Here is a 27,400-nt window from a genome sequence, read left to right on the forward strand (position 1 = left end):
TGTCATCGTGTCCCCCCCCATCCCAGTTCTGTCTGAGCCCCAGGACTCATGCACTGGAGCAGCTCCAAGAAGGGCTCAGAGGATTCTCCCTCACTCCCGGCCCTGGATCCAGCACAGAGCTCTGGCTAAAGCCAAGACGGGTTGTTGGGGGGTTGGCAGAGATAAAGGTGGATCTTCAGCTGTGCCCAGCCAGGTGAGTCCATGTGCAAAAGACCCCAGGAAAGGCTCTCCCCCATGCACACTTGAACATACTCATTACACACTCCCCAAATCAAGGCATTGGCTCAGAACCCTCCACACTGCCACCGTGCACCGCAGGGAGCTGGGAACCCATGAGATGTGTCATGGTGTCTCCAGGAGCAGGGTGGGAGGGGGCAAGCAGATGCCTGGAGCCCATGGCTGGTCAGGAAAGCACTCTCCAGCTAGGGTTTTGTCCTTTGTTCCACTGAGTCACTCTATTCCCAGGTGCTGGCACTGCTGAGATCAGGAGAAGGGCGCTGGTGCTGCTGCTGCTGCTGAGAACATGCTGGAAACAGACTTGCCTGAACCAAGCCAGTCCAGCCAACAGCAGTTAGCAGTCAAATGGCAGACAGGGCTGGACAGGGGTTCACTCTGCTCCCCAGGCTGCAGCCCCTGTTCTTGCACTGGAATCACCCATGACTCCCCTTCTTGCTTTCCCCAGGAACTGGAGCCCCACAGCTGCATGGAAAACAGCTTCAGCTTGTAACCTGGAGCTGGCTCAGGGGAGGTGAGGGAGAAACCTCCAAGCCTTTCCTGGGACTCAGACAGAACTAGGACAGGGAAGGGACACTCTGTGCCTTGCCAACCTGTGCCTAAAATGCAGCATGCACCTCTGGCACCACCTCCCCCCCAGCAACTCACAAGCCCTGCTTCCCCCTCTCCCTCCACACCTCTGTCCTGCTTGGGTCTGACATCTGGCCTGAGGCAGAAGATGGCCCACTAGGTGCTTGGCCAGAGCAGCTGGCTGCAGGCTGAGTTCCAGTGCACCTCCCTGCAAGATGGGGCTAGCAGGGCCACAAAGGAGCCAGGCTACATGTGCTGGCAGAAAGCAACCTAACTTAATTTGATAGGGGATCTGGTACAGAAATTTGATGCACCAGACTAACCTAATTCACGTAAATTTGAATGCACATTGATCCAGGACGACATTATACTGGGTTTCCACTATTTTTACTCTGGTCTGTGAGCCCCAAACTTCTGTATGATTATGGGTTTGGTTCAATTTCTAAGCATGTAGTCTGGTTTATGTATATTGTCTGTACCTAGCCCTAGCCACAGAGGGCACAAGTTACATGTGCTGATTAAAACTGGATAGAAATCAGGTGTCAAGTTATTACACATTTTCAGGCAATAGCTTTATAGCTAGTAGGACTTTTTTAAGGTGCCATAGTTAATTTGTATGTGTAGCCAATCTAAATTAATTTCACAAATAACGAGGTAATTGAATAACAGATGTAGCATGTAGAGGGGACCTTGGTGTCACATACCAGCAGGTGTTAATTGGAGAGGTATGCTGCACATCAGCAGAGATGTTGGAGAGAGAGCACAGGTCTGCTGGCTGTTGCAGTTGCTGTTGGTTAAATTGCATCTTCTTTCCCAAAAATGCTGGAGAGTCTGTCATGTTTCAGGAAGTGAGTGACAATACAATTCTTCATGGAGAGTCCCTCAAGCTGGCAGGTTATTTCATTGCTGCTAAATGTGGTTGGTTGCAGTTGACAGTGACTTTCAGTAACTTTTCAGTCTGACAAATGGTTACAGCCAAAATCCTCTTAAGACACATCACAGCCTTTCATATCCTTCGGAAGTCTTGACACAGTCCAGAATATTTTAAGGTCCTTTAATTTTATTGACTATTTTTTTCCATTAAAGCAATAGCCTGCTTTTTTCTTACTCGAGCGTAGTGTTATTCCAAGGGAAGTATGGATGTACAACAAGGCAAAGAAATAAGTTCTGAGCACCAGATTTAAACAACAGCGTGCTTAGAAAATAAAATAAAATACTTATTCTTTTAAACTTAATCCTGTGTAATTGTTTCAGTAAATCTTGAGTGGGTTGTTGCCCTGGAACTGTTTGCAATAGAATTCAGAGATTATTTATAAATTGTGTTAATGATTATGCTATCTACATTTTATGTTTTACATATGTACAAATAAACAATTTATACTGACATGTAAACTATATCAATTTAAAATGAAACATAAACATAAAGCTATTGTCAATATTTCAAATCATATACAGAGGTCTAAATTATGTACAATTAATTATTATAATTACGTGACTTTGTGCATATTGAAGCCTCTAGTGTTGGGTTGGATAAAATTGTGTGGTTGTGTAATCAGAGCAAAGGAGCAGGTGTGTTAAGATGTCTAATTGAAATTCTTCCTGATTCTCACCATATGACCTGTGGCAAATTGTTTAATCTCTTCTGCTTTGTGAACACATCTGTAAGTTAGGTAAAGCCTCACTGAAAATCTCTAGATTTCCTGGGGATATACACTTATCTCCAAACTAAATGTTATTAATGGGATGGCAGAAATTGTACACAGTTCCCCAACTTTAAACTATTGCTTTTCTCTCATTCTAGTGAGTGACAGCTGCTTCAGGAACCTTGCTGAGGATCGTAGTGGGATAAACCTTAAAGATCTGGTTCAAGATCCTTCTTTGTGAGTATCTGGTTTTTTAACTGCTAAGCATAGAAAGCCTCCTTCATGATCACTTGCTTCTGGAATTTTAATTAGGTACAGATTTTAGTTATGATGCAGGAAATTTTGTTTAGTGGCAGCTTGTGTGCCATGTGCTGGGTCTGTAATACCAGCAGATGTGACCAGAACCATACATTGTCTTTCACAGTGGAGGTAGGGGAAAAGGAATGGCTTCATTCATGATTTAATTCCCAAGGAGCACAGATAATAGACAATACTGTGTCAGCATAAGAATGGGATCAGAGGGAAAATAGTCTGAGAATATTACTGATTTAAAAAAGATTGTGCCCATCTTTCTCTTCCCTCTTGGTTTGTAGGCTGATTATATTATCAAACTAGATAGGAGTATCCTGATTACAAGTTTATTCTCAGTTTTCTTAGAAGTCTTGCTTCATATATTTTAAAACTCCTCTTTTCTTCAGTATTTCTTCTTTCATGCTAAATAAAATGTTGGTAGCTTCTCTTCTGACTAGGAAAAATGTCAGCTACTGCCCCTCATGTCGTGAAACAGACACAATCATTGGAAGTCTGAGCAAGAGACTGAAGAAGCATAAAGATTTATGAGTATACCTTATAATTGTACCTACCTAGTGCAGTCATCTTTCCATTTAATTCTAGTTCATCATGTAAACATAAGTTGTCCTTACAAGTCCAGAACTAGGAAATGGAGCCATGTTTAACATAGGGTCAAACAAGACTTTTCCTAGGTTCCTCTTTAACTAACGTTGAAAATGTTTTCCCCACTGATGTAGGCAGGCAATCACATTCAACACCTGCTATAAGAAAATGTAGTCTCCTCTCTTATGGATTGTGCCTTCTTACCCTGGATGTTGATCGTAATTGGCCTTGTTTATAACAGCAGGGCATCAGATTTCAATCCTGGTCAAGTATTAGCGAAGAGGAGGGCATACTGCTCTCTAATATCTGTTCAAGCATGGAAGATTAGTAGTCAGTGCAGGCTAACAGTTCCATTTTTACTAAAGAAATTGCAAACAAGTCTTGAATTTGCAGATTGAAAGAACAGGTTTATAATGTATTTGATGTTTGATAATCAGTTTCACAAAAAAATATAAAGAGAAAAAGATGACGAGTATGTTCATTACCTGAGGTTAGAATGGTTAAAATCAGGAGTCGTAATCTTCAAAAGTGATTAGATCAACGGTTCCCAAACTCTGACAGATTGCGCACCACCAATTTAAAACGATACAACTTAAAGTCATTATAATAAATCTATTAATGTGTACTACTGACAGGTTGTCTGCGTACCACTGGTAGTACCCATACCACAGATGGGGAACCATTGGATTAGATATTTTAGTTTAGCCTTTGGTTTGGGTGTCCAGTCTAGGACCACTTCAGGAATCTCTTTATCAGTCTGATTGCCTTGTGCTTTATTGATTCTGGAGAATTTTACCTGCTGTTACAACAGGCAAGTTTGATTTCCAGAACTGTACCAGCAAAAATCTTTGACTCAAGAGTTAAATATAACTGGAGGCCTGTGGTAGAGATTCCTTACCGGGGTGGTGACCTTTGCTTATTGTGAAGTATCAGAATTGCTTTTTATTACCTCTGATGTAATGAAATTCCTTCCTTGCCCATAACCTATATGAAAAAAATTGTAATCCATTAGTTTGTTTAATCTACGGAAAAAAATGCAACTCTATTTCTGTAGCATAAGAAGCAGTAAGTGGCTACTATGATTGATTAAAATGTGAGAGGATCTGAAGGATTGTATTGATGTTAGTCTTAAAATATCCATTACTTCCTCAGGACATCTCTTGTATGGCAAACTATATTACAAGGGGGAAAATGTATTTTTCCCTCTTAAGAATATGAATATGTCATACTGTTTCTTACTCTGGCTTTTCAAATGGGTACTCTTAAGAGGTGAAAATGAGTAACTGTATAAGAGCAGTTCTCATAAAATGTGTAATTGTGTGAGGGTGTGGCTAGTATGAACACTTAAGGAGTGTTTTGGCACATGATGCCAAAAAAATCTGTTCTTTTGTAAGGGGAAATGCAAGCTGGCTATTGAAGCCTAATTTTTGTCTTCCTTCTGCTACCAGAGCAGTGCAAAAGGACATAGAAGAGACAGAAGTCAGTTCTACAATGTTAATAAAGGAGTTGAACCTAACATTTTTGTTAGGAGCATAATATTTAATTAAATTCTGAAGATCAGGTGACTGAAATTATTTTTATATGGTATCATGTTGAATAGCAGCACTGTGACTGCTTTATTTCTTTCCATTAAGTTTCATTGTCTCTGTCATGTATGACATTAGAATAAAAGATAATTAGGGAAAATTTTCCCAGTGCTTAACTTAGAAATTGCTATGGCCTGCCAACAGATTCCAGTACACCTCATATATCTGTCACAAGTAAAATAGAAAACACTTAAGAGAATTTAAGTTTATTCATTTGTATTACTATTGATCACTTGTATATAGTATTAATATTTGAATTGACATTATCCTCATATGGTGTAGGTTCTGGATAAAAGATAGTAGAGATGGGGTATAATACTCTTGCCACCTGACTTGAAAAAAGGGGTTTTTTTTACATCAAACCAGCATCATGTGATATAAAATGTTTATGTCCAATGCTTTCCATCTCCTGCGTGTGGTTCAGTTGCCTTAATTATTTTTTCAACAATACAGTCATTTGTCATTTTAGCTCCTGTCCCAGGTCTAATATTTAATTTTGTCACAAAATAGAAGGTTATTCTACTCTGTAAAATTGTGATTCTACTCCGAAAAAGGACCCTGTACACTTAGGGTTTTGGGGTTCTATCTTTAGCACCTGAATGATATTGTATCAACTATACTTAAGTACCAGTAAAGGTACTGAAATAATATTCTGATAAATAAATAATGGTCTGAAAAATAATATTCTTTCCTTGTCCCACAACATTATCAGAGTATAGGTTCACTTGGCCAGATTCTTCCATTAGTCGCTCTTAAATGTTTGCACTGTCTTGTAATGCACAAGTTCCAGGTAAATTGCCCTGAAAATGTAAACCAATAACATTTTCATTAATAATACACTGCAGTCAATCATATCAAATGGAAAAATTGAGAGTAATAAGGTAGGAAGCTGTATGGTAGAAAAATATATCTTTTGATAGGCTTTTTGATCCTTTGATGAGAAGGATCTCTGAAAGAAGTCCTCTGAAAGAGACAGTTTTACATACTACTCTACTATGTGAAATCGGTGTTTCTGGGGCAACAGAAAAAGAGAAGATTAAAAATTGCCTCAGAAATCTGCCTATAAAGTTTCCTCAAATCCCAAACAGGTGTCTTTTGAAATACCAAAACAGAGCAGTATAAGAAACTTCATGCCCTCAAAAAAGAAAATATCTAGTACTGGTTTTAAGATTACATTACTGTCTCTAAACATTTCAGTAGTAATACATTCTTTGTCTCCACTGGTATGGTTTTTTTGATACTAGCAAATTATCATATTTACCCAAATCCAAGATGACTCTGAAATTCAGATGACCCCCTGATAATTAGATTGTATCCATGGAAAACTTATAAATGTGTTATAATTTTCCATGGATAGAATCAAATTTTTGCAGGATTATCTTAAATTCTACCCCCTTCCCATCCCCCACCAGCTGCAGTAGAGAAAGCATGGTAAGGGACAGATGGTGGGGAAGGCAGTAAAAGGGCAGATGGTAGGGGAGGCAGTGGAGGCATGCAAATAGGGCATCTGGTGGGGAGCAGTGGAGGACAGACTGTAGGAATGCAGATGATAGGGCACAGGAAGTATGGAAGCAGTGGGGGAGTCTGCCTTTCGTCCCACAGCCTGAGGCCCCTACCTGTTCCCCTACCGTCTTGGTCCCCCTCCCCTCCTTCCCACTATCTCCCACCCAGGCAGCTTCTGCCCCCCCCCCAACTACAGCCTCTGCCCTCACATCCACTGCTGCTTTCCCTTGCTTTGGCACTGGCAGACTCCATCTCCACTCCAACCTGAGGCACAGGACATAGCTCCAGCCTGGCCCTGTAACAGCAGTGCCAGCTCCACATTGATGATATGGGGCCATGCTCTGTGTCCTAGGTTGAAGGAGGGGCAGCAGGGAGCAGAAGATATTCTTGGGGAGATAAGGGAGCCGGTAGGGGGGCAGATAGAGGATCAATGTGGAAGGGGGAGGGGGCAAGGTTGCAGGGAGGGGAGGGATAGGCAGCGTCAAGTCACTCAGCTTAGAGACACAAGGAAAAGTTATCTTTGGTACTGGTACTGTTTTTCTTTACTGTACTAGAAATTTTTTTTCATGTCAGATTTCCCAGAATCTCCCATTTCAGATGAACATTCTAGACTTACTAGTTCAGTACGAGGCACCGATGACAGACACATGCTATGAAACTATTATTTTGTCACGTGAGAGACTCGCGCACAATCTCTATGGACATCATCACACAGAAGTTTTGGTACTTCTGTTTCTTTCCTTATTTCTATTTCCTGTGAACAGATGGAAGAGTTTAAAAACAAATTAAATCTCTAATAGGAGGCATGTCAAGTCAAAGTGTCTGCTGATCTCAACAGCATGTTGAATAGAACACACATTTGAACTTTCATAGTAAACATGTACATAATGATATCTCATCTCCAAAGTGCTGTTGAAATGTCTGTGGTGGTAAGAGAAAAAAATAATTGCAGTGTATGTGCATTGCTGAACTGAAGAGAATTAATGGATGGCCCAGAAACAAACCTTTCTTTATGTCTAGGAACAGACATTCAAAAAGCCTAAGCCTAAATTGATTCAATCTTTGCAAGTTAGTCTAACCTGCCTGTCGGGCTGCCACCGGATAAGGGCGTGTGCCCTTGCACCCGATGGACATTCACCGGTCTTCTCCCATGCATCATAACCCTCTGCCAGCCTGCTCAGAGTGGCTTTCTCTCTCTCTCTTTCTCTCTCTCCCCCTTTTATTCCCGCCTGTCACGACTTTTGATGGTTTTTGAAGATGTAAAGAAAGGGGAGAGGAAGGGGTGTTGACATCACCTCCCCGATCAGCTGCTGGTTCACACCCAGATTTTTGTGCCAGTGAAAAAAAAAAACAGAAGAAATGAAAAGCTGAAAAGCAAATTTATTGGACCCGTCGGGTCCCTTTCTTGGTTGTCGGGATCAAGACAATTTCTTTTACTTAGTCTGTCTTCTCTCAGATGTTTGAGCCTCAGTGTTAGAGACAGACTGAGTTTCCTTTTTCTTCCTTCTCCTCTTCTTTATCCTCCCTCTCTCTCAGATTGCCACCATGTTTGGCTTAATTGCCTGCCGGAGTTGGTTAATCAACGTTAAGACAAGCCATGGGAGAGAGTATCCACCTTCCTCTCCCGCCTCCTGTCTGAATGCTACCATGTTTGGGTCGATTGGCTGCTGGCAGTGGTCAAATTAATGCCAAACAAAAAAGGAACCAAGCTGGGGAAGAAAACACCCGCTCCTCTCGCTCTTCCACTCTAATTGCTGCCGCATCCGACTTGATTGGCTGTCGGCAGCAGTTAAGCAATGTTCAAATAAAAAAACCAATAAGCCGAGGGAAAGAGTGCCTATTTTCTCTCTTCCTCTCTCTCCCTTGGATGAGGACTCCTCCAAGCCCCAAGACCCTATTGTCCTCTTGCCCCATTCCCAGGGCTTCAGTCTCAAGCAGGATATGGCCATCTTCTTACCTGCCCACCACCTTCCATTCTCTCTCTCCCTCCGGTTCTCTGCTCAGCCCCTGGATATTGCCCCAGCCGCTGCGACCCACCAATCTGCTTCACCTGGTGAGGTGTTAAAGTGGATCTGGTGCATGCCGGCAGCTCCCACTGTAGCATGGAGACTTTATTTTGGCTGACCCTGAGCTCATAGTCGGGAGGAAACATCAAGTGAGTATCCTCTGGTCTTTCACACTGCCTAGGTTGAACCATTTTACAAGTGTACAGACATTCCCTCTGGACAGAGGAAATTAAGGCACAAGCCTGCAGTGGCTCAGGCTAGAAGCCGGGGAGTGCTGGAGCAGCCCTCCCTTCCCTTCTACAGTGCTGAGCTGAGGTGGGGGCATGGCCAGGCTCCAGCAGGATGCTCTGTTTAGGGAGGAGTGTAAACCCCCATCCTCCCTGCACAATCCCAGGCTTTTCCTGGGTTGCTGCTCAAGGGGTGGTAGTTTTGCCAGCCCCCAGCAACACTCTGAGGCAAAAAGTGGGTGTGCAGTGCATTTATTTGTTGATGATACTGAGCTTTTCAGTCTCCCTCTCCCTGCTTCTTCATACTGTCTGCAAACCTGACAGGCAAAGGAGCCATTAGGGAGCTGATAACACAGTGTCTATCAGCCCATCAACAAAACAAAAGCCCCTCTCATTAGTTCAATCTTTTCTTAAAAAGCTTTTTCCAAGCAAGGAGTGGAGGGACATTACAAGCTGATGTGTTGATTAGCTCCAAAAAGCTTTAAGTGGACACTCCTGTCTGCCTGTCCCAGTGAAATTGGGACAGGCAGACAGGCACAAACACACACAGACACCTCTCAGCATTAGCTAGCATACCACATACCTGGGGTCCATGCTGTGGGAGATGGGAGGAAGCTAGAGGGGGATCCCTGCTTGAGCAGCGAGGGGGAGGGCTGGGGGAAGCCAGACAGACCCTGCTGTGCCTGCAGTCTCTGCTGAAGCCCCAACTAGAGAGCAGCAGGGCAGAGTTGGCCCCGTCCTCTGAAGCAGAGAGCACAGCCTACCCCAGCACAGCCCAACCCAGAGCTGTGAAGCATCTGGGATGCTGAACTTCTGTTCTGTTACAGGTTTAAACCAGTTTCTGATCACTTAAACCAGGTTATGTGTACCGTCTGTCCCTAGCCTACATGCTCTTACTTAATCATTTATAGTCCTTTCATAGCACTGATAAAGTAGGTTGTTGCCTATTAAAGCTCATGTCACTCTGAACTAGTTAATCTCAGTAGTTGCTGACCAATGTGGAAAAAAAACCAAGCAGTGTTTTACTGGAAGAGACATCGCATTTGTTTCACCTGGCTCCCCAGCATCCATATAGATTGGGAGCTTCAGTGGGGTTTTTTGGCACTTTTATCTAATAGTCGATTTAATCAACTATTAGATAAAAGGTCCAAAAAGCCCCACAGAAGTGCATGATCTATACAGATGTTGGGTGAGCCAGGTCAAATTAACACAGTGTCTCTTCTGGGTATATGCTATGCTTGGCATAGGGGCACACCAAGCTGGAAGTAAAGCACTGTTGGGGTAAGTGGGGGTCATGTTTATAAGCAGCCTAAGGTACCAGCCTGTCCTACCTTCTGCCTGTTCTAAAGGGAAAATCTGAGATCTGTAATTGTTGGTCAACTTGAAATATATTCAGTATCACAAACTGAATTAAAAGTAATTTAATGTTATGTGCCTGTCTCTGAATGCCTGGGCAATGGTGTGTATTTATAGTTGCATTTTCTATTTTTTAAGCAACTCATCCTACTATATGAAAAATGAACACAAATGACAGACAAAGCAGATGTAACAGGGTCTTGATCCTGCAAATAAACACTAGTGTAACTTTATATACATCTATAACGTTGTTTGTGTGATCCGTGTGTAAATGCCTATATACAGTAAAATGCAGAATCTGCTAGCAAACATACAAAGTAAAACATGAAATACAATCTGTAATCACTACCATTTATGTTAACATTTGCTATTATTACTTGCAGTAATAGCAGGTTAAATTTTTTTTTGACAGAATACTATTTCACCACTGAAAATTTTGTTTTTGAATTCCAGACACCTAGCAAGCAAATTCCCAGGTAGTTTTATCTTTCTTTTCCTTAAAGCCAAAGTCTAAAATTTTATAAAATGCAAGAGACAGTATACCTAATTACAAAATTAGCCATCACACACTCCTCCTGGGTGCATCTACACATGCACTTTAATACATAGTAAGCTATTTTACTGCACATCAAGACATCACATCAAAAACTGTACTAATACACTAATGCACAGTAAAAATAGGCTACTGTGCACTAAGTGTTACTAAAAAAAGTATGCTTTTGCTACTGTGCATTAGGACAGCCTATTTAATACCTCACATTGGATGTACTAAATTTAATCCATGGTAGCAAAAGCACATTAATTAATATGTAAATGCTCCCATCTTTTCCAACTTTTGGGGGGGGGGGTTGCCACAAACTTTCTACTTTTATTTCTCTACCTACATTTCTGAAGCATTGCCACAACATCATGGTATTTAAGTCTTTTCTCCTTTTCCATGAACATGTAAGATCATTTCATAAGCTTTTGCTTTGGGAGGCAATGTACTAGTAAAATTCTTTATTTCTATCTGTGTATAGAAACAGGTCTGACAGACTGGCTGGAGACACTCATTATGTGTCTGTAATTAACACCACAGCAAATAAATTGTCTGTGTCTATTTGTCTATATGCATACCTATTATATTAGCATAACAACATTTCCCCGTTAGAATTATATATGTATAGTGGAGTAGGAAACAGATGGATTTTTTTTCTTGAATTAAGACAATGATCTGTTTTTAAAAAATTGGAGTTTTAGGGTATGCCCCAAGAGATGAATAAGGCTAAGCACAGAAATTACACGTAAACCGATATAAGTAATCAGAAACCAGTTCAAATCTGTAGCCCAACAGAAGCTGAGTGCACATAAACCTCTTGAAAATGGAAAAACCCAGTTTAAGATAAACCTGGATGGATGTAGTATCAGAATAAACTGATTTAGATTAAATCAGTTTATTTAACTTCTGTCCCAGATCCCCTCAAGATTCAAGTTAGCTCTCAGCTCCTCAGTATCCCAGGAGACTTAGCACCTCCCACACAGAGTCAATGTATCCTCCAGTTGTTTCATATATTTTGTAAATTCGTAGAAGCTAGAGTCGGAAGGGACCTCAACAGATCATCAAGTCTGACCCCCTGCCTAGGCAGGAAAGAGTGCTGGGGTCAGAACACCCCAGCCAAGTGAATGTCCAGCCTTCTCTTAAAGACCCCCCAAGGTAGGGGAGGGTACCACCTCCCTTGGAAGCCCATTCCAAATTTTGGTCACCCTTACTGTGAAGAAAAAGGTTAGCCCCGACATAAGCTGGATAACCAGAGCTCCGCAGTGTGGCCCAGCCAAAGAACAAAAGAGCCCCGGAGCCTAGAGCAGGGCCTGGGAAAGGGGAGGCCTAAGCATAAGGCTAGGTAAACCTAGCCAGCAGCAGCTAGGTTCCTCCCCCTCCACCCCCAAGAGCTGGAAGAACTCTCAGTGCCCGAAGTGGGTCACAGGGCCAGGAGGAGACGTCTCTGAGTGACACAGACAGCGCTGGTGGGGCCTCTGATTGAGCAAAGGGCTCTCAGGCCCAGTCAGCGGCTCCTCAAAGAAAACTAAGTTGCTGGTGGAGTCAGGTCCCACAGCGGAGGCATTCCTGAAATAAGGCAATGCCCCCGCCCCCACAGAGGGAAGCCCCAGGTGGAAGTTTTCCTCCCAGCTCGACCCATAAAACAGGAAGCGCCCCTTGCTAGCTGTGATCCAGGGGTAAACGCACCTTATATTGTGTGAAACTGTGCCTTATATTTGGTATAATTGTTATCATAATTATGAATATGTTGTACAAAATGTTATGAAATTGGGTTAGTTTGGTATAATGGATTTTTGGCTTATTCTATTGTAAATATTTATTTGTATACCTTCGGTGTTGTTAAAAGATATTGCTAAGAATATTTTTGGAACGTTTTCTTTTGTTACCTATTAGAATATTTACCTATATATATATTGACTAAGAAATAATATGTATATTGTAATTCAATAAACTGTAAATAGTTAAGAGTATTGGCGTGGCGTTGACTCTGTAGAGCTGGGGTCCTCAACCCCCAGCACACTGCCACGTATGGAACGCAAGGCCATTTTCCTCGGCATGCATTTGGGCCAGGGCCAGGGCAGGGAGGCAGCAGTTGTTTGCAGTCTCCTGGCCGGCCAGCCCCAGCTCTGGGTAGCTGCCAGCTGGGAGCCCGGGCTACTCCCAGCAGGCAGCTGGGATGCTGTAAGCCTGGGCTCTGTGGGTCAGGTGCAGCAGGGCCCTATCCAGCCAAGTTGAGGGGGGCGGCAGGCAGCCTGGCCTCACAGAGGGAAGGGAGAGCGGCCCAGCCCCAGTCAGGCCCCACTGGGGAAGGGAGCATTGACCAGCCCATCCACAGAGAGAAAAAGGGGATTGGCCTGAGCCCTATTCAGCTGCACTTGGGGAAGTGTTTTGGCTGTGTGCGGGGAGGGGATGTGGCCTAGCTCTGACCTGACACATGAGGCGTGGGAATTTGACAGCAGGGGAGGGTGGCAGTATTAATGGCCCCCACTGCCAAATTTTCCAACCCATGGGGAGCCCTTCAGACCAGGTACCGTAGCTTCATGGGCCACAGTCACCCTGTGGGCCAGAGGTTGAGGATCCCTTAGATTAATCTGAATCAAGAGAGCAGAAAGAGCCAGCAGAGACCAAAGACAAAAAATTCGGCAATTAATATTGTACTTCAGTAGTTTTGTGAACGGAATGTTATTGCATATGAATATTTTTGGCTTGTTGTTTTACCAAAATAGTGACGCTTAAAGAAAGTGTAGGCCAGTTCATATTTTAAATACTAATAGTTTATATAGAACTTTAAAGTCATTGGCATCAGAGCACTTAAGGAACCAAGCAAGAATTTAGCCTCACAACCCATACATGGGAAAGGTAAGTTATGTTGCCTTTTATGCTCAGGTGATTAGATAGAATATGCAACCTGGCAGTGTTGTTTGTTGATAAAAGATATATGAAACAAGTCAAATGTATTCCTAGAACATATATTTTTTATTAATAAAAAATGTAAAAATCCACAGAAGAAACTATAGCAGCAGCCAGTTTATTTTCTCAAGAATTCCCACATGTGCTAGGCTAGCAAGCTCTGTGCCCAAGAAGCTGTCTATTTCTTTGTTTCCTTTTAAGGACCATGCTCACACTTCCTCCTGTCTTGCTGTCTCCAAACACATAGCCTGCTGTCTCCAGGCCTTTTAATCCATCTGGTTTAGTTCTGCCTAGTCTTCTGGCCCAACAGAGTCAAGAGTGTGGCAGGGTACCTGGAGTGGCTGCTGCGCACAGAGACAATGGCAACTTCTGGTTGCCTATGTCACCATAATTGCAGTTGCACAGCTGAAGCAACAGCTGGTTTCTTTGACTCCCACCCCTGTCAACACCTGGGGTTATTGCCCCTGTTGCCCTGTCCTAGTTATGTTACTGCTCTGGCCTGTTGATTTGTGCTGTACTCCGTGCTTGTGTCCAGCTTATTCTAAGGAGGTTGGATTGGTTTGGGGTTGGGGGGGGAGGGGGTGTTCCTGTTAAGTCTGGAATAAATGGCTTTACATACCCCCTGAACTTCATGAAGTCTATATTCATCTTAGGTCCAAGACTTCACCAATGGCCATTTGCACTTAGGAACATAACACTGTTATTAACCTTATTCTACATGTGTGGAAACGACTATTAAAGGTGAGCTACAGACACTGTAAATTTACCAAAGCCAGCTTTAAACTACTAAATCAGGTAAGGATAGCAACATAATTCCAGCAAATCAGCACTCAATGCAGACTAACCACCTGGGCATTTGTATTTCTCTTCCAATAGGTCCTCTAGCCCTCTCTTGAGTTCAGTGCTGCTTTGGCTATATTATTATCAATGCCTGGGCCAACTAGTTAAACGCTAGTTTAGCTGTGTCTACATGAGTTGCAGTCTGAGCAGTGCTTGGCATTTAGATGACTTGCCTGAATCAGACGTAATGTCAAAAGTAGAACTTGGACCTTCTGACTTCCTATCTGATTCCAAAAGGCCATAATTATATGGAATAAAATCACTTCTATTCTGGAGTAGAAGATCTACAAGAAGAGTAATGTTGATATGTTCCAGTGCTTTAATTATATCACTGTAATTGCCTTTCAGTTTCCCTATGTAGACAAACCCTTGATTTCTAATTTTGGAAGTTTGTATTAGAAGACTTCTTTCAAAATTAGTCTCAAACTTCTTAAACTGTTGAAAATTATTATGTATTCTTTCCCTTTGTGTGTTACAAAGGACAAAGTACAAAGTGTGAAATATGTAGAATACTAGAAAGCCAGAAATAAGGCTGAAGGATTTTCACAAGTAAAATATTCTTGAAGAATTCATATTCCCCACTTCCTACACAGCTCCAATCATTTTTAGCTTTCAGCTTCAATATCCATCTGACTTTATAGCACTTTTAGTTGTAACAAGAGTACGAAATTGCAAATGAGGTTTGCTTTGAAGTTCATTTTTACTGATGCCTTGCCAGATAAATTGAAATTGCTTCAACCTTTTCACCTCACAAGTTTTTCATGAGTTCCATCATTTTCACTAAAAATCTTCTTTCAAACAGCTCAATTTGTCTTGAAGCATCTAAGTGAATGATAGTCTATAAGGGAAACCCCAAGCTTTCAAGAGACTAAAAAAGTCAAATATTATGTTTTGCCTTTGTATGTCTGCACTTCAAGTGCAGGACCTCTTGGTATCTATTTGGAGAGATAGTGACCCAATTTATCACAACTGCTATGAGAACACTGCTCTTCCATTACTGGAGGCAACCCCCTCCCTCCTCCCAAAAAAACCCAACCCACCCACCCCCAGAGCAAAACAAAATACTTGACTCTAGTGTTCTGTATCTGTAATAAGCATGAAGACAACAGAATGTCACTTACTATAGGAATTAGAAAATGGCATTTCAGCAAAAAATAGTTCACTGCAGTGAAAATCTATTTTAAAAACTGTTGATACGTTTACCATTGTGTCTGCAGTTCCTAATCTGTCAAAAGGAATTATATAAAAAACCAAAGAAAGCCAATAGTATCCATAATATTTAGTAAATAAAATACTTTTAAAAGTAACGTAGCAAAGATGCACTGAACATCAAGTTTTTAAACTACCCTGAATTTTTATAGCTCATAATTATTTTGAATCCTGAGCATACCACCCATTCCCAAATAAAACTCCTTTTTTTTTATTCTGCCTTACCAAAACAATAATGTTTCACTCTTTGCCAAAAGCTAAATGCATGGCACACCTCACTCACCCTCAGCCAGTTCACTGACTGCTTCAGGTAAAAGTTAGTTTTAACACTGTCAGAGTCACTGTCAAATTGGTAGTAGCTTTTGCCTGCCAATATGGCAGTGACTATGCAAGGGTTAAAAGTAGACTCTGCTCCTGCTGAATGCTAGCTGGGAAGAAGCAGCACCATTACATGCTACCATTCCAGTGGAGAAGTCCCAGACCTCCCAGAATTGTAAGTCTTCATCCAGGACTAAGCTGTTATTGTGTACCTTCAGTGTCTTCACTAAACTACTTTACTTGACTTCTACTTACATGTGGTTAGCAAAAAACCCAAAAATCTCTGCCAGAAACTTGCTTTTGAGAGATTCAGAAGTATTGTAATTCAATTCTCAGCTATGTTAGCCATAGCTGATAGTAATTTAATTAACTTCGTCATTCTTGTCAACCTGCAATTCCCTGCCTCACCTCCCTAGAGGTTGTGTAACTTGCCAGACTCTTTTCCTCTCCTTAGAACCCTCTGGGATGGGGGCGGGGTGGGAGCAGGGCAAGAGGGAATGTTCCCTGTGCACATTACTCTCCCAATGATTCTGGTGGCTCACCATGCAGATATCCTGAAATCAAAATGGAATGACGTGAGACTGTACATAGGCCACCGGAAAAGCTTCAGTTGCAAGTGAGTAGCTTTCATTTCTGACATCCCTGTGGATGAGTTGTATGTTTTACAATACACAAAAAATCTGTGATTGCAGATTAGCTATTAAACCGTTTCATGTAATAGTGACCCAGGGACTTGTCAGAGTGAAGTAAAATAAAAATGTTACTAAGAAAGAACATTAAAAAATGTGTGAAAAAAAATTACAAAATATGTGTTTCTATTTATTTATTTTTCTGGACTGATTCATTTCTTGTTAAGCTAAGAGAGATGTTTCTGTCCTCCACCAACATTTTATGAACATGTCCGGAAATAAAATTAAAAACTCAGCACTACAATTTTAATATTGCTCACTTGGGATATGATCATGGAAACAAAGAGCCTTGGGTATTATGTGTTAAGAAATAGAATCATGAAGATGATTAACAAGAAAAAATTGGTAGACGTAAGATCTGTGGAATATTTTCTCAAGAAAAGTGATACCATTCTGATTGTTTTTGACTTTCTAAACAAAACCAAACCCAGCAGGGAAATACACAAATAATACTGGAGCTTTTTTTTGTCCTCCAATTTTAATTTGCTCATTGATACCAGTGGGAACATTTACTTTATTTGTTTAGGCATTGATGTGTCAATGGGCTCTTCTCTACAGTGTCATATCACTGCAGCAGCATTAATGAGATTTATTCCAGTAACATAAATCACCTAGACCACTTTCATTATGTCTGTATTACAGATGAGACATTGAAAACCTCAAAAAGAGTACCATGTTTTTTCACATGCCACGCTCCCCAAAATAAGGCATGCATTTAGGCTCATCATGCTGAGAGCTGCTGGTGCATACCTCACTCTTTCTCCTTGTAAACTGTAGCTCAGGCTTTAATCCTGTCACCATCACTTTCATTTTGGCAGCAGTAGTGACAGGTTTAAAATGTGAGCTGCAGAGTTTAAAAGGAGAGCTGAATGACCTGAGCTGCAGACTCCACCTCTCTTCCATGTGGCTGGGGATAGACGGGAAGTCAGCATAGTGCCTGGCAGACATTACAACATCCTCATACCTCCTTTCCGACCCAGAATTAGCTTCCTTGCTTAAAATGTACATCCTGATTTAGGATTGCTAAATTTTGGGGGAAAGGTGCTTGTAGTATGGAAGTAAATATAGTAAGTGAATTACTCCAGGTGTGTTGGAAGTGTATTGAAGAGCATGTATCTAGAATATACCTAAAAGTCCTGAGTCTCATTCTAATGCCTTAACTCCCAAAGCATCTGTCCTCCCTAATGTTGCTTAGATGTGCTCAGAAAAGGTTTGATGGTAGGGTGATATTCTTTGGAACTTACTACCTCCCTAACTCAGCTGGCCTGGATGGAATGCACCACAGAATGCTAATTTGGGGGTCTTTAAGAGGAGAATGAACAAGCAACTGGCTGGGGTCATCTGACCCCAGTGCTCTTTGCTGCCTGGGACAGGGAGTAGGACTCAATGATCTGCTGAGGTCCCTTCCAACCCTAATGTCTATGAATCTATGAAAAGAACATAGCTTCGCCAGTGGCAAGGATATCTGAGAACTTGTGACTCAGGTGAGATTCCTGAGGATTGGAAGAGGGCCAAAGTAGTGCCTGTCTTCAAGGAAGGGAGGAAGAAAGATCCAGGGAACTACAGGCCAATCTGTTTGACTTCAATCCCTGGAAGGATATTGGGAAAAAATCAAAGAAACCATTAACAATGGGCTAACAGAATGCAACGTTCTGAATGATCTCCAACATGGCTTTGTTGCGGGTAGGTCCTGCCTGACCAACCTCATTTCCTTCTGTGACCAGGTGACGCATCACCTGGACAAAGGAAAAGAGGTTGATATCATCTATTTGGACTTCAAAAAAAGCTTTTGACTTGATCTCCCATGAAGTCCTCATAATTAAACTAGGTAACTGTGGCCTCAATAACCTTATGGTCCAACGGGAAGTGGCTCTGTGGTCGGACCCAGAGAGTGATAGTTGATGGAACCATGTCAACATGGCACACGGTGACCAGTGACGTCCCCCAGGGCTCCTTACTTGGACCACTACTCGTACATATTTATAAATTATATGGATTTAGGTATCAGAAGTTGACTGGCTAAATTTGCTGATGACACCAAACTATGGGGTCACACTAGAGCAGGGGTAGGCAATGTTTTTTGGCCAGAGTGCCAAAAAAACCACAATGTCAACCTTTAAAGTTGCCAGAGTGCCGGCGTGCCAGAAAAACAAAATGGGAAGGGGGTACATGGCAGGACGCACTGCATATTAGTATATTTAATAATCATAAATGTTTCCTTTGTTGTTGTGTATTCCTTTTTTGTTGAGCAGGTTGCAATGAGAGAGAAAAAAGGTGAATAAGAGAAAGAGGACAGAGAGAGAGAGAAAAAAAGGAGAGCAGAGAGAGAACCAGACACATGCACATGCACACAGAGAACCATGTGCACAAACACAGAGAACTAGAACACATCCATAACAGACACAAGCACACACACATTCAGAACCAGACACATGTGTGTGCACACAGATACATGGGACCAGACAGAGGCAGATAAAACACACAGAACCAGATGTACGGGCACAGGGAGCTGGGCTTCTGGACCACTGGACAAAGTCTGCTCTGAGGCACGCATTCACCTGCTGGTATGGTATGCCAGAACCCAGAGCAGATGTTTGCAGGCTCCCGCCTGCAGCTGGCCCAGGCTCTGGGTAGCTGCTGCCAACCATGGCAGGGCTTGCAGATGCCCAGCCACTTGCTGGGAGCAGCCTGGGCTTCGTAGCTGGCAGCAGCTGCCTAGAGCCCAGGCCAGTGGTGGCATGCCGAGCAAAATGGCCTGCGTGCCGTGGGTTGCTGACCTCTGCACTAGAGGATAGGCTGGCAATTCAGGTTACCTGAGGATAGGCTCGCAAGGTGGGTGGATCAAAACTTGATTATATTCAACACAGAAAAATACAAGGTACTTCACCTCGGGAAAAAGAATCCACATCATACTATAGGTTTGGCAGTGCTACACTCACTAGCGCCATGACTAAAATAGATTTGGGGGTCATGATTGACCACAAGATGAACATGAGCCACCAATGTGATGCAGCAGCTGGCAAAGCAAGCAAAACTCTGGCTTGCATCCATCAATGCATCTCAAGCAAGACCCAGGATGTCATTCTCCCACTATACTCAGCTTTGGTGAGGTTGCAGCTGGAGTACTGCATTCAGTTCTGGGCTCAGCACTTTAAGAAGGATGTGGAGAAGCTTGAGAGAGTCTAGAGGAGAGCCATGCTCATGATCAGAGGATAAGAGTCTTATGAAGAAATGCTGAGGGGCATTGGGACTCTTCAGCCTGGAAAAGTGAAGGCTCAGGAGGGACTTGGTGGCTGCCTATCAGTATATAAGGGGTGCGTGCCAGGAACTGGGAGAACATCTGTTCACCAGGGCACCCCAAGGGAAAACAAGGTCTAACGGTCACAAACTCTGGGAAGACTGTTTTATGCTGCACATAAGAAAAAACTTCTTCATGGTTCAAGTCCCCAGAGTCTGCAGTAGACTCCCCCAGAAGTGGTGCAAGCACCTACTCTGGAAACCTTTAAGACACACTTGGATGCCTATCTTGCTGGGATCATTTGACCCCAGCAAACTTCTTTCCCCTTGGGCAGCAGGCTGGACCCAATGATCTTGTGAGGTTCCTTCCAGCCATAATATCTATGAAACTTGCTCTGAAAGACTTAGGTTTATTGTTAGGATACATTGCAAGGCCTCCTTATTTACCTGAGCTTTCGCTGAGGGGCATATTAAATAGAAAGGAGTATGATTCAGAAGTTTAAGAATTCTTTTGATGCCAAAATTATGCTTCAGTCTTTTTGTAATAACTTTTTAAAAGATGATTAACATGGGCATTTAATAAGATGTCCCACTTCAGCTTCCTTTCTAGCCTTTTTTCTGCTAGATTAAAGATCCATTTTATCAGGGATCTCTTTCCCATCTTGTTATTTGTAGATAGTGATCAGATCTCTCAAAACATCTTTTGTTAAACTAGATTTAAATTCTATATTCTTTCACTATAAAGCACATTTTCCAGAACTCAATTCATTCTTGTAGCTCTTTTCTATATCCCTTCCAATTTTCCAATAGCCTTTTAAAAGTGTAGACACCAAATTAAAAACGGTACTCTACAAATGATATCATTTGGCAAGGTTTACTGGTGCACTTACATCCCACTTTGATTCCTGGTCTACCCAAAGTTTAAAACCATCTCCCTAGCAGTGGCAGCAGTATTTATAGTCTGGCAGTGCTAAAGCTTCTATTTTAACTATATATATAAATATAACTAAATATAATGAAGTTATATTTGTTTTTGCTTTAATCTTAAACCAGATAATACAACATATGCCCCTCACATATCAGTAAATTTTCTAGTTTATTTATAACTGGAGAAAGATATGTTTTTATATGTGATGGTGCACCTCACCATCTCCACCCCTCTTTTCAAAATTCTAGATCTGCCCATGATATCATTAATATGGTGGCAATACAGTTCTCCTGCTCTTACTTGATAGTCCCTTGCTTATTCATTCAAGGATCTTTGTTTGCCTTTTAGCAGCAGCAGCATTGGGTTGGGAGCTCAAGCTTACATAGTTATGTGTTACAGTATCTAAATCCTTTCTAGTGTCAGTACATTCCAGGATACTGACTCCTATCTTAAAAGTCTGTTGCACATTTTTGTTCCTTGATATAAGACTCTGCAGTTGGCTCTATAAAGCACAATCAAATTAGCGTACCTTACCCAATGATCCAAGATGGCACGTCTTAATAACCCATCCTCATTATTTGCCGTTCCCTCAGTTTTTATGTCATCTGAATTTTTTAACAGCAATGACAAGTAACTCTGAGGTGTGTGTGCCAAGCAAAATGCTTTTGCATGCCACATTCTGGCATCTGTGCTAGGGATTGCCTACCCCTGCTATGGAGCACATGAAGAATTAATGAGGCTATCTAGTTCTCAGATTTATAAACATCTAGTATCTCCATATATGGAACTAAGGAGAAAAGAAATCCAAGCTTGTACATGAGTAGTATTGTGGATAGGGAAATTAGTTAGCATAAAATCATAATTAAGTTAGCCCTTTAAGGCAAAATCAGGTCTTCTGTGGGTGGTCAAAAAATAACTATTCACAGAATATTACACTTTGACTTTCTGTGTGCAACATCAAGTTGCATGCAATTTCTAGCTGTAGGCTTCGAAAATGCAAGGACCAAAGTTCAGATATAGAATGGCAACCAGTAAGTTACTGGCATTTTCTAAGTGCTGGATGTGTTTGGTGCTTTTCTTAAGGAACAATACAATCAAAATATGATACATATCACTGTAAATAAACTATCAAAACAACCACATTGGGAAATTCAGAAGCAATTTATTTTCAAAAGTGACTAAGATTTTGGGTGCCGTTAAGGGAAGACATTTATATATTTTTGCAGTGGTAGAGCTATCACTCTCTTGGATGCAGGGAGCATCTTGGATGCAGAGACCAGATTAGTCTCCCAGCAAGGAATATATTGATGTCACATTACCAGAGGACCAGATTGATTTTCTATAAAATAAGTCTACATTTTTTCAGTTCAGACTGCTGTGAATCAACTCAATGATATTGCCAATCTGTGGCTCCTTTTAAATTAATCTTATGCCATTTTTTATTTTATACCCCAGTAAAAATAAATGTGAATACTCATTGCCAAAAGTTTTATAAAGCTCTTACTGTGCATGTCTACACATGTGTTTTAATGCACATTAGCTTATTTTTATGTGCATTAAAGCATTACTTTAAAAATGTGCTATTTAGTTAATGCTCATTAAAATAGGCTAAGAGTCATGGGACTATTCAGCCCGAAGAAGCGAAGGCTCAGGGGTGACTTGGTGGCAATCTATCAGTATATAAGGAGTGTGTATCAGGAACTGGGAGAATGTCAGTTCACCAGGGCACCCCAAGGGAAGACAAGATCTAATGGTCACAAACTGCTGGAAAACCATTTTAGACTTGACATAAGGAAAAACTTCTTTACCATTCAAGTCCCCACAGTCTGAAATAGACTCCCCCCAGAAGTGGTGCAAGCACCTACTCTGGATACCTTTAAAAAATGTTTGGATGCTTATCTTGCTGTAAAGATCTGACCCCAGCTGACTTCCTGTCCCTTGTGCGGGGGGCAGGACCTGATGATCTTGTGAGGTCTCTTCCAGCCCTAATGTCTATGAAATCTATGAAGCCTTAATATAATTTTTGAGCTTTTATTTACAGTAGCCTTATTTCATGAAAAAAATGTATTTCCAAAGTTGGAAGCTATTTTTCATATACTGTCCCGCTACTACTGGCTGATCTATGACACCTTATCCAAGACTGTTTAGTATAGGATCATAATGCATCCTTAAATATTTAACATTTTCTCTAGCTCTCACCCTATCAGTCTCTCCTATTTTGTCCCTTGACCAGACCATTCAAATCAGAGTCATTTGAGAGAATCCACATGTAGTATGAATTTTAGGCTTGTATCAGTTGTTGAGGCTTGTCACCGTTCTTACTTATGTCTCTTTGCTATGCATTTGGATATATTATAAGGCCAGATTTATAAGACCTAACTATTCTTATGTCCTTTTTCATTTACCTTTTCTTAAGTTTTCTGTAAATGATATATAAAATAATCTCTTATGTGTATAAATAATTGAATTGGGTACACATGTGTGCAGGCATAATAATGGAATCAGTTTCTGTTCATCAGCTTCTCCTAGTGCTAAAAGTTGTCTATATGATGTAATTTTATAATGGCGAGTAAGATTAATGTATGGAAATACAGCATTTTCCATAGATCAAAGAAATATGTACACTGCTTCTAAGCATTTGCATAACAAACAGTAAATAGATGGTCCTACTGAAGTCGTACTCCCACTGAGTTCATGGAGGCAAAGATTTCACTCCATTTGTTTCTCTTTAAAACTTACTATAATTTTCATATTACCATCTACTAGAAACTGCAGAAGGAAGCAAACATACAGTAGAAAGGCCTGAAAATAATTGAAAAGCCAAGAGATTTTAAAATACCCTAGTTTTGGGGGGTTTCAGATTTTGAAACTTTAACATGCAGTGGCTGAAGTAAGTTACATTGAAAGGAAATCATATGAAGGTAAAGATACTAACAGGTGTGGATTTTTTACCTCCCAAGCCTATTGGTCTTTTTCCCTCTTTTCTGCTTCAAGCATTCTAATCATTTGAAACTGGAATGGCAATGTGTTGCTGGTGATTTAGTTGGAAAAGTTGAGTTAATAGCTTAAGTGCTAAATTTAATGGTTCATAAAAATGAGAAAATTATTAAAGCATTATCAAAAAGTAAACCTTTGCTAAAATACAACTCTTGTTTCCATGGATTGGATTAATACAGGTAAAAATATAAACATGGCACATTACATTAGCAGCAGTATTTTTGTGCTCTCATACCAATTGCAGATTTTTGTGTCCTTTTTCCCTCCATTCCCTCAGCTATCACATTAGTTTTTGCCAGAAAGTGTATAACTTATTTTGCCATATAATTTTAGTAGCTGAACATTTTGCAGGAAATTCCCTCCTTCCTCCCCAACAATGTAGGTGTTGCAACAGGAGGATAGAAAGTCAGTTTTTCTGTAACATTTCACTGGATTGTCCCAAGTATGTCTAAGTCGGGAGGAAAACTTATTGTGCTGTCTGTGTCTTTATGCAGCTGCTGAGAAGCTCTTCAGCTACTAAATACTGTGAGTTTTTTGCAAGCAAATGATTTATATCAAGATTTCTCCAAAAACTCCCAGGTAATCTAATTTGTGGGAAGAATCTAGGGAGCTCTTCTGAAAAGAAAAAAAACCGCAACAAAACACATTTCTTAAGGATCTGAATGAATTGGAAAAGATGTTCAAAAGCCTTTAGAAATAGTTTGTCAAAGTAATGGCAAAAACCTATGACCACTTGCCTCATACTAGAATCAGAATCATTATAAGCTTCATGCAGTTAAGGAGCAAAAGAAACCAAAGACTATTGTAGGGAAGTTCTGTTGATAATTTTTTTTATCATAGAGCATGAAGAATAACAGCTATAAAATGCACACAACTCTGGCCAGGATATAAGTAAGCTTCTTTGTGGCTTAAGGAACAAATAAATGCCAAAGATGAAACCTGTAGAATCCAAAAATGTTAGAAGTGTGTCTTGTAAGGGTATGGATACATGCAGTAATTAGAATTTTAAATGCCTTTAAAATGATCTAATTGTTACATGTAGCTAAAGGGCCATTTGGACACACGTACAAGCCCTACAAAATGTTCTGTAAGTGGTTGAAAAGAGTATCTCTTTACATGATGTACTACTCTGAAGTGGATCACTTTTGGTTGTGTGCGCCCAGGAGCACATAGGAGCCAGGTTAAGGCTGCAACAATCCCCACCTTCCTTACGGGGCCCCTTGATGCCTCACGAACACCTAAGCTGAACTTTCCGCCTCTAATCCTCTCTACCCCTCCCCTCCCAGAATAGGTTTGGGCTATCTGAGAGCCTTCCCACCCCTTACCTATTTCCCCTGTCCGTGGCTCATTTACCTCTCCATTCTGCTCTGCTCTTGGCTCTCCCCCTTTCTCCCCCCACTGAAGGGAGGGGGAGGAGGGAGCTGAGAGTGGATGGTCCTACTGCACATTCAGATTAAAGCTGGATAGAAACCAGCTATAGATTTTTCAAGCACTAGCTTTGTAGCTGAATTGCTCTTTTTATAGCTGGATAATAACTTTTATCATGTGATAATTAATTTGTAGGTGTGGCTGGTCTAAATGTATTGTACAATTAACCAGTTAATTGTGTGGTAATTTCTTTGCTCTTGTGGCTGGGTATTGCATGATTAACCAGCTAATTGGGGTACAATACACTGATGTTTTTTTCATCCCACTTAAAATTGAACATATTTATGCTATAGGAAAAAGCATGTATTGGAGGGACTCTAGTCAAGTGGGAAGATTCTACCACATATGGTGGACATGTCCCAGAATCAAATGGTTCTTTAAGAAGGAAAACAATAGGATGTTAGGGTAAGGAAAAGAAAGATGACCCTTGTGTGATCTTACTGAGTCTTCCTGAGTGATAACCGGTTGCAGGGCATGCCGCTGCATGCAAGCCCCCCATTTCACCCCCTGGCTGGGCGGCACATATGTGGTACACACGCTGTGGTTGCCACCGCACCGCTGCTGCCATGCCCTGTGCCACTTGCCACAAAGCTGTGCAGGTGTCTGGGATGGTAGCGCAGGTTGCAGAGGCAGAGTTGCGGTGGCAGCCTCCATGTGCGAACCTCCTGTCAGGCTGGCTGGCATGCGTGTGTCCCACAGAGTGGCACTTCTGCCCTCACCCCCAGGCCCTGCTCCTGCGAGTGGGTACAGGGGCACACTCTCCCTCTTCTTGATCTACCCCCCAGCACCTTCCTTTTCCCCTGACCTGCTCCGCCCCTTCCCCCCACACACACTTTCTGAGTTGGGTGTCAGTGTCTGTGTCTGCATGTCTGGCGGGCTGTTGCAAGGAGCATCAGGAGGGCTGCTGAGACTGTGGGGGGGAGTGCGGGGCACCAGCAGCACGGGGGGGGGGGCTGGAGGGAGCCTTTAATTTTTATCATGGATTTGGGTTTTTTAATCAGAGAATTTCCAGCCTTTAATCGGAGAAAACCAGGATCTCTGGTGATAACTACCTCTGCAACTTATAAAACCTGTAAGGAATTGATCACTCATCTTCTAGTGGCTGCAAGAATTACAGTTGTAAAAGCCCGGAAAAGAAGTGATACCCTTATAAATGTTTGACTGGTTCTAAAAAGTTTGGGTAGTTTTGGTAATGCAAAAGTTGTCCTATCAAGTCAGTGTTTTGCAAGGGAGAAGATAAAAAGGTGCTCATTTAGAAATTTGGTGGAAATTCTTGTAACATGCTAAAATAAATAGTCTCTTGCCTCCAAAGCAAAAAGTTTGAGAAAATGTTTTGAATACTGAAGGAAAGTACAAGCTTTATAAGTTAACACTTTAGAACAAATTTGGAATAAATTTAAAATTTAAAAGCAGAGATGAGTAGAAGACAGTGAGATTTGCATTTTGCAGAGTTCTGACAAAAAAGGGGTGAATTTTTATATAGAGATGATGAAATAATGTTGACTGAAACATAAAAGAACTGTCAGAAATTGAAAGGAATAGAAGAAAAGAGCATAAAACTCCTGTGGACATTGAGTTGAATTAAGGAAGTACTGTAGATGGTTTGTTGCACCTTTGTATTGGCTGAGATAGTAACATTAAGATTAACTTGAACATAAAGTGTAGAGAGTTGTGAATATAAATTTCCAACAGTAAGGGAGGAAACTGCAGTTAAACTGGATTCATATTTACTGTTGAAAACAGCATATCAGGAGGGCTGCTCAAAACTGAAGCTCTTTTGAAATTCACTAGAAGTACTTACATTCACACCACTGGCACTTACCCAACCATGTAACTTCCACCTTTGACTACTGCATACAGTTATCAATTCCATATGCAGTGAGGACATGCAAGTCTTCATATAGCTATTGTGCATGCTCAGTAGGGTGTGCTTTGGCAGGGCAGGTATGTCTGAGAATCAAGATCCTCCCATGTTTTAGCACAATAGCTTTGTCAGGGCAGCCATCCAGGAAGTGGGAAATTCAGACTCTAGGGCCTCCCACACCCTCAACCAGAGCGGGTTTGAAGCTACATTGTTTTTCAAACAACTGACCATTGTTTCCAAATCACATGATCTGGGTCTCATAGTGGACTTTATCATGATATCTGCTGATAGGCTAACGTAACAATGCATAGGCTGTCCATCAAATTTTTGAAGTGGCAGAGAAAACTTTTTAATACAGGTGGTAGAGAGGTTATGGGGCAGTTCTCAATATGCTGAGAAGAGAAGAATTGGTTAAGAATTGTA

The 27,400-nt window shown here is 41.5% G+C and overlaps 1 protein-coding gene across 9 annotated transcripts in view; it reads left to right on the forward strand.

The window, feature by feature from the left end:
• GPHN (gephyrin) overlaps positions 1–27,400 on the forward strand; it is a 612,917-nt gene that overhangs the window by 219,939 nt on the left and 365,578 nt on the right. For all 9 annotated transcript variants that reach the window (XM_090033171.1, XM_090033172.1, XM_090033174.1 and 6 more), the window contains one exon: positions 2,606–2,684. In XM_090033171.1, the coding sequence (XP_089889297.1) occupies positions 2,606–2,684 (79 nt within the window). The remainder of the gene's footprint in view (positions 1–2,605; positions 2,685–27,400) is intronic.

The sequence above is a fragment of the Crocodylus siamensis genome, chromosome 2 (genome assembly GCF_052110815.1).
Source record: "Crocodylus siamensis isolate JL-2025a chromosome 2, ASM5211081v1, whole genome shotgun sequence".
NCBI lineage: Eukaryota > Metazoa > Chordata > Crocodylia > Crocodylidae > Crocodylus > Crocodylus siamensis.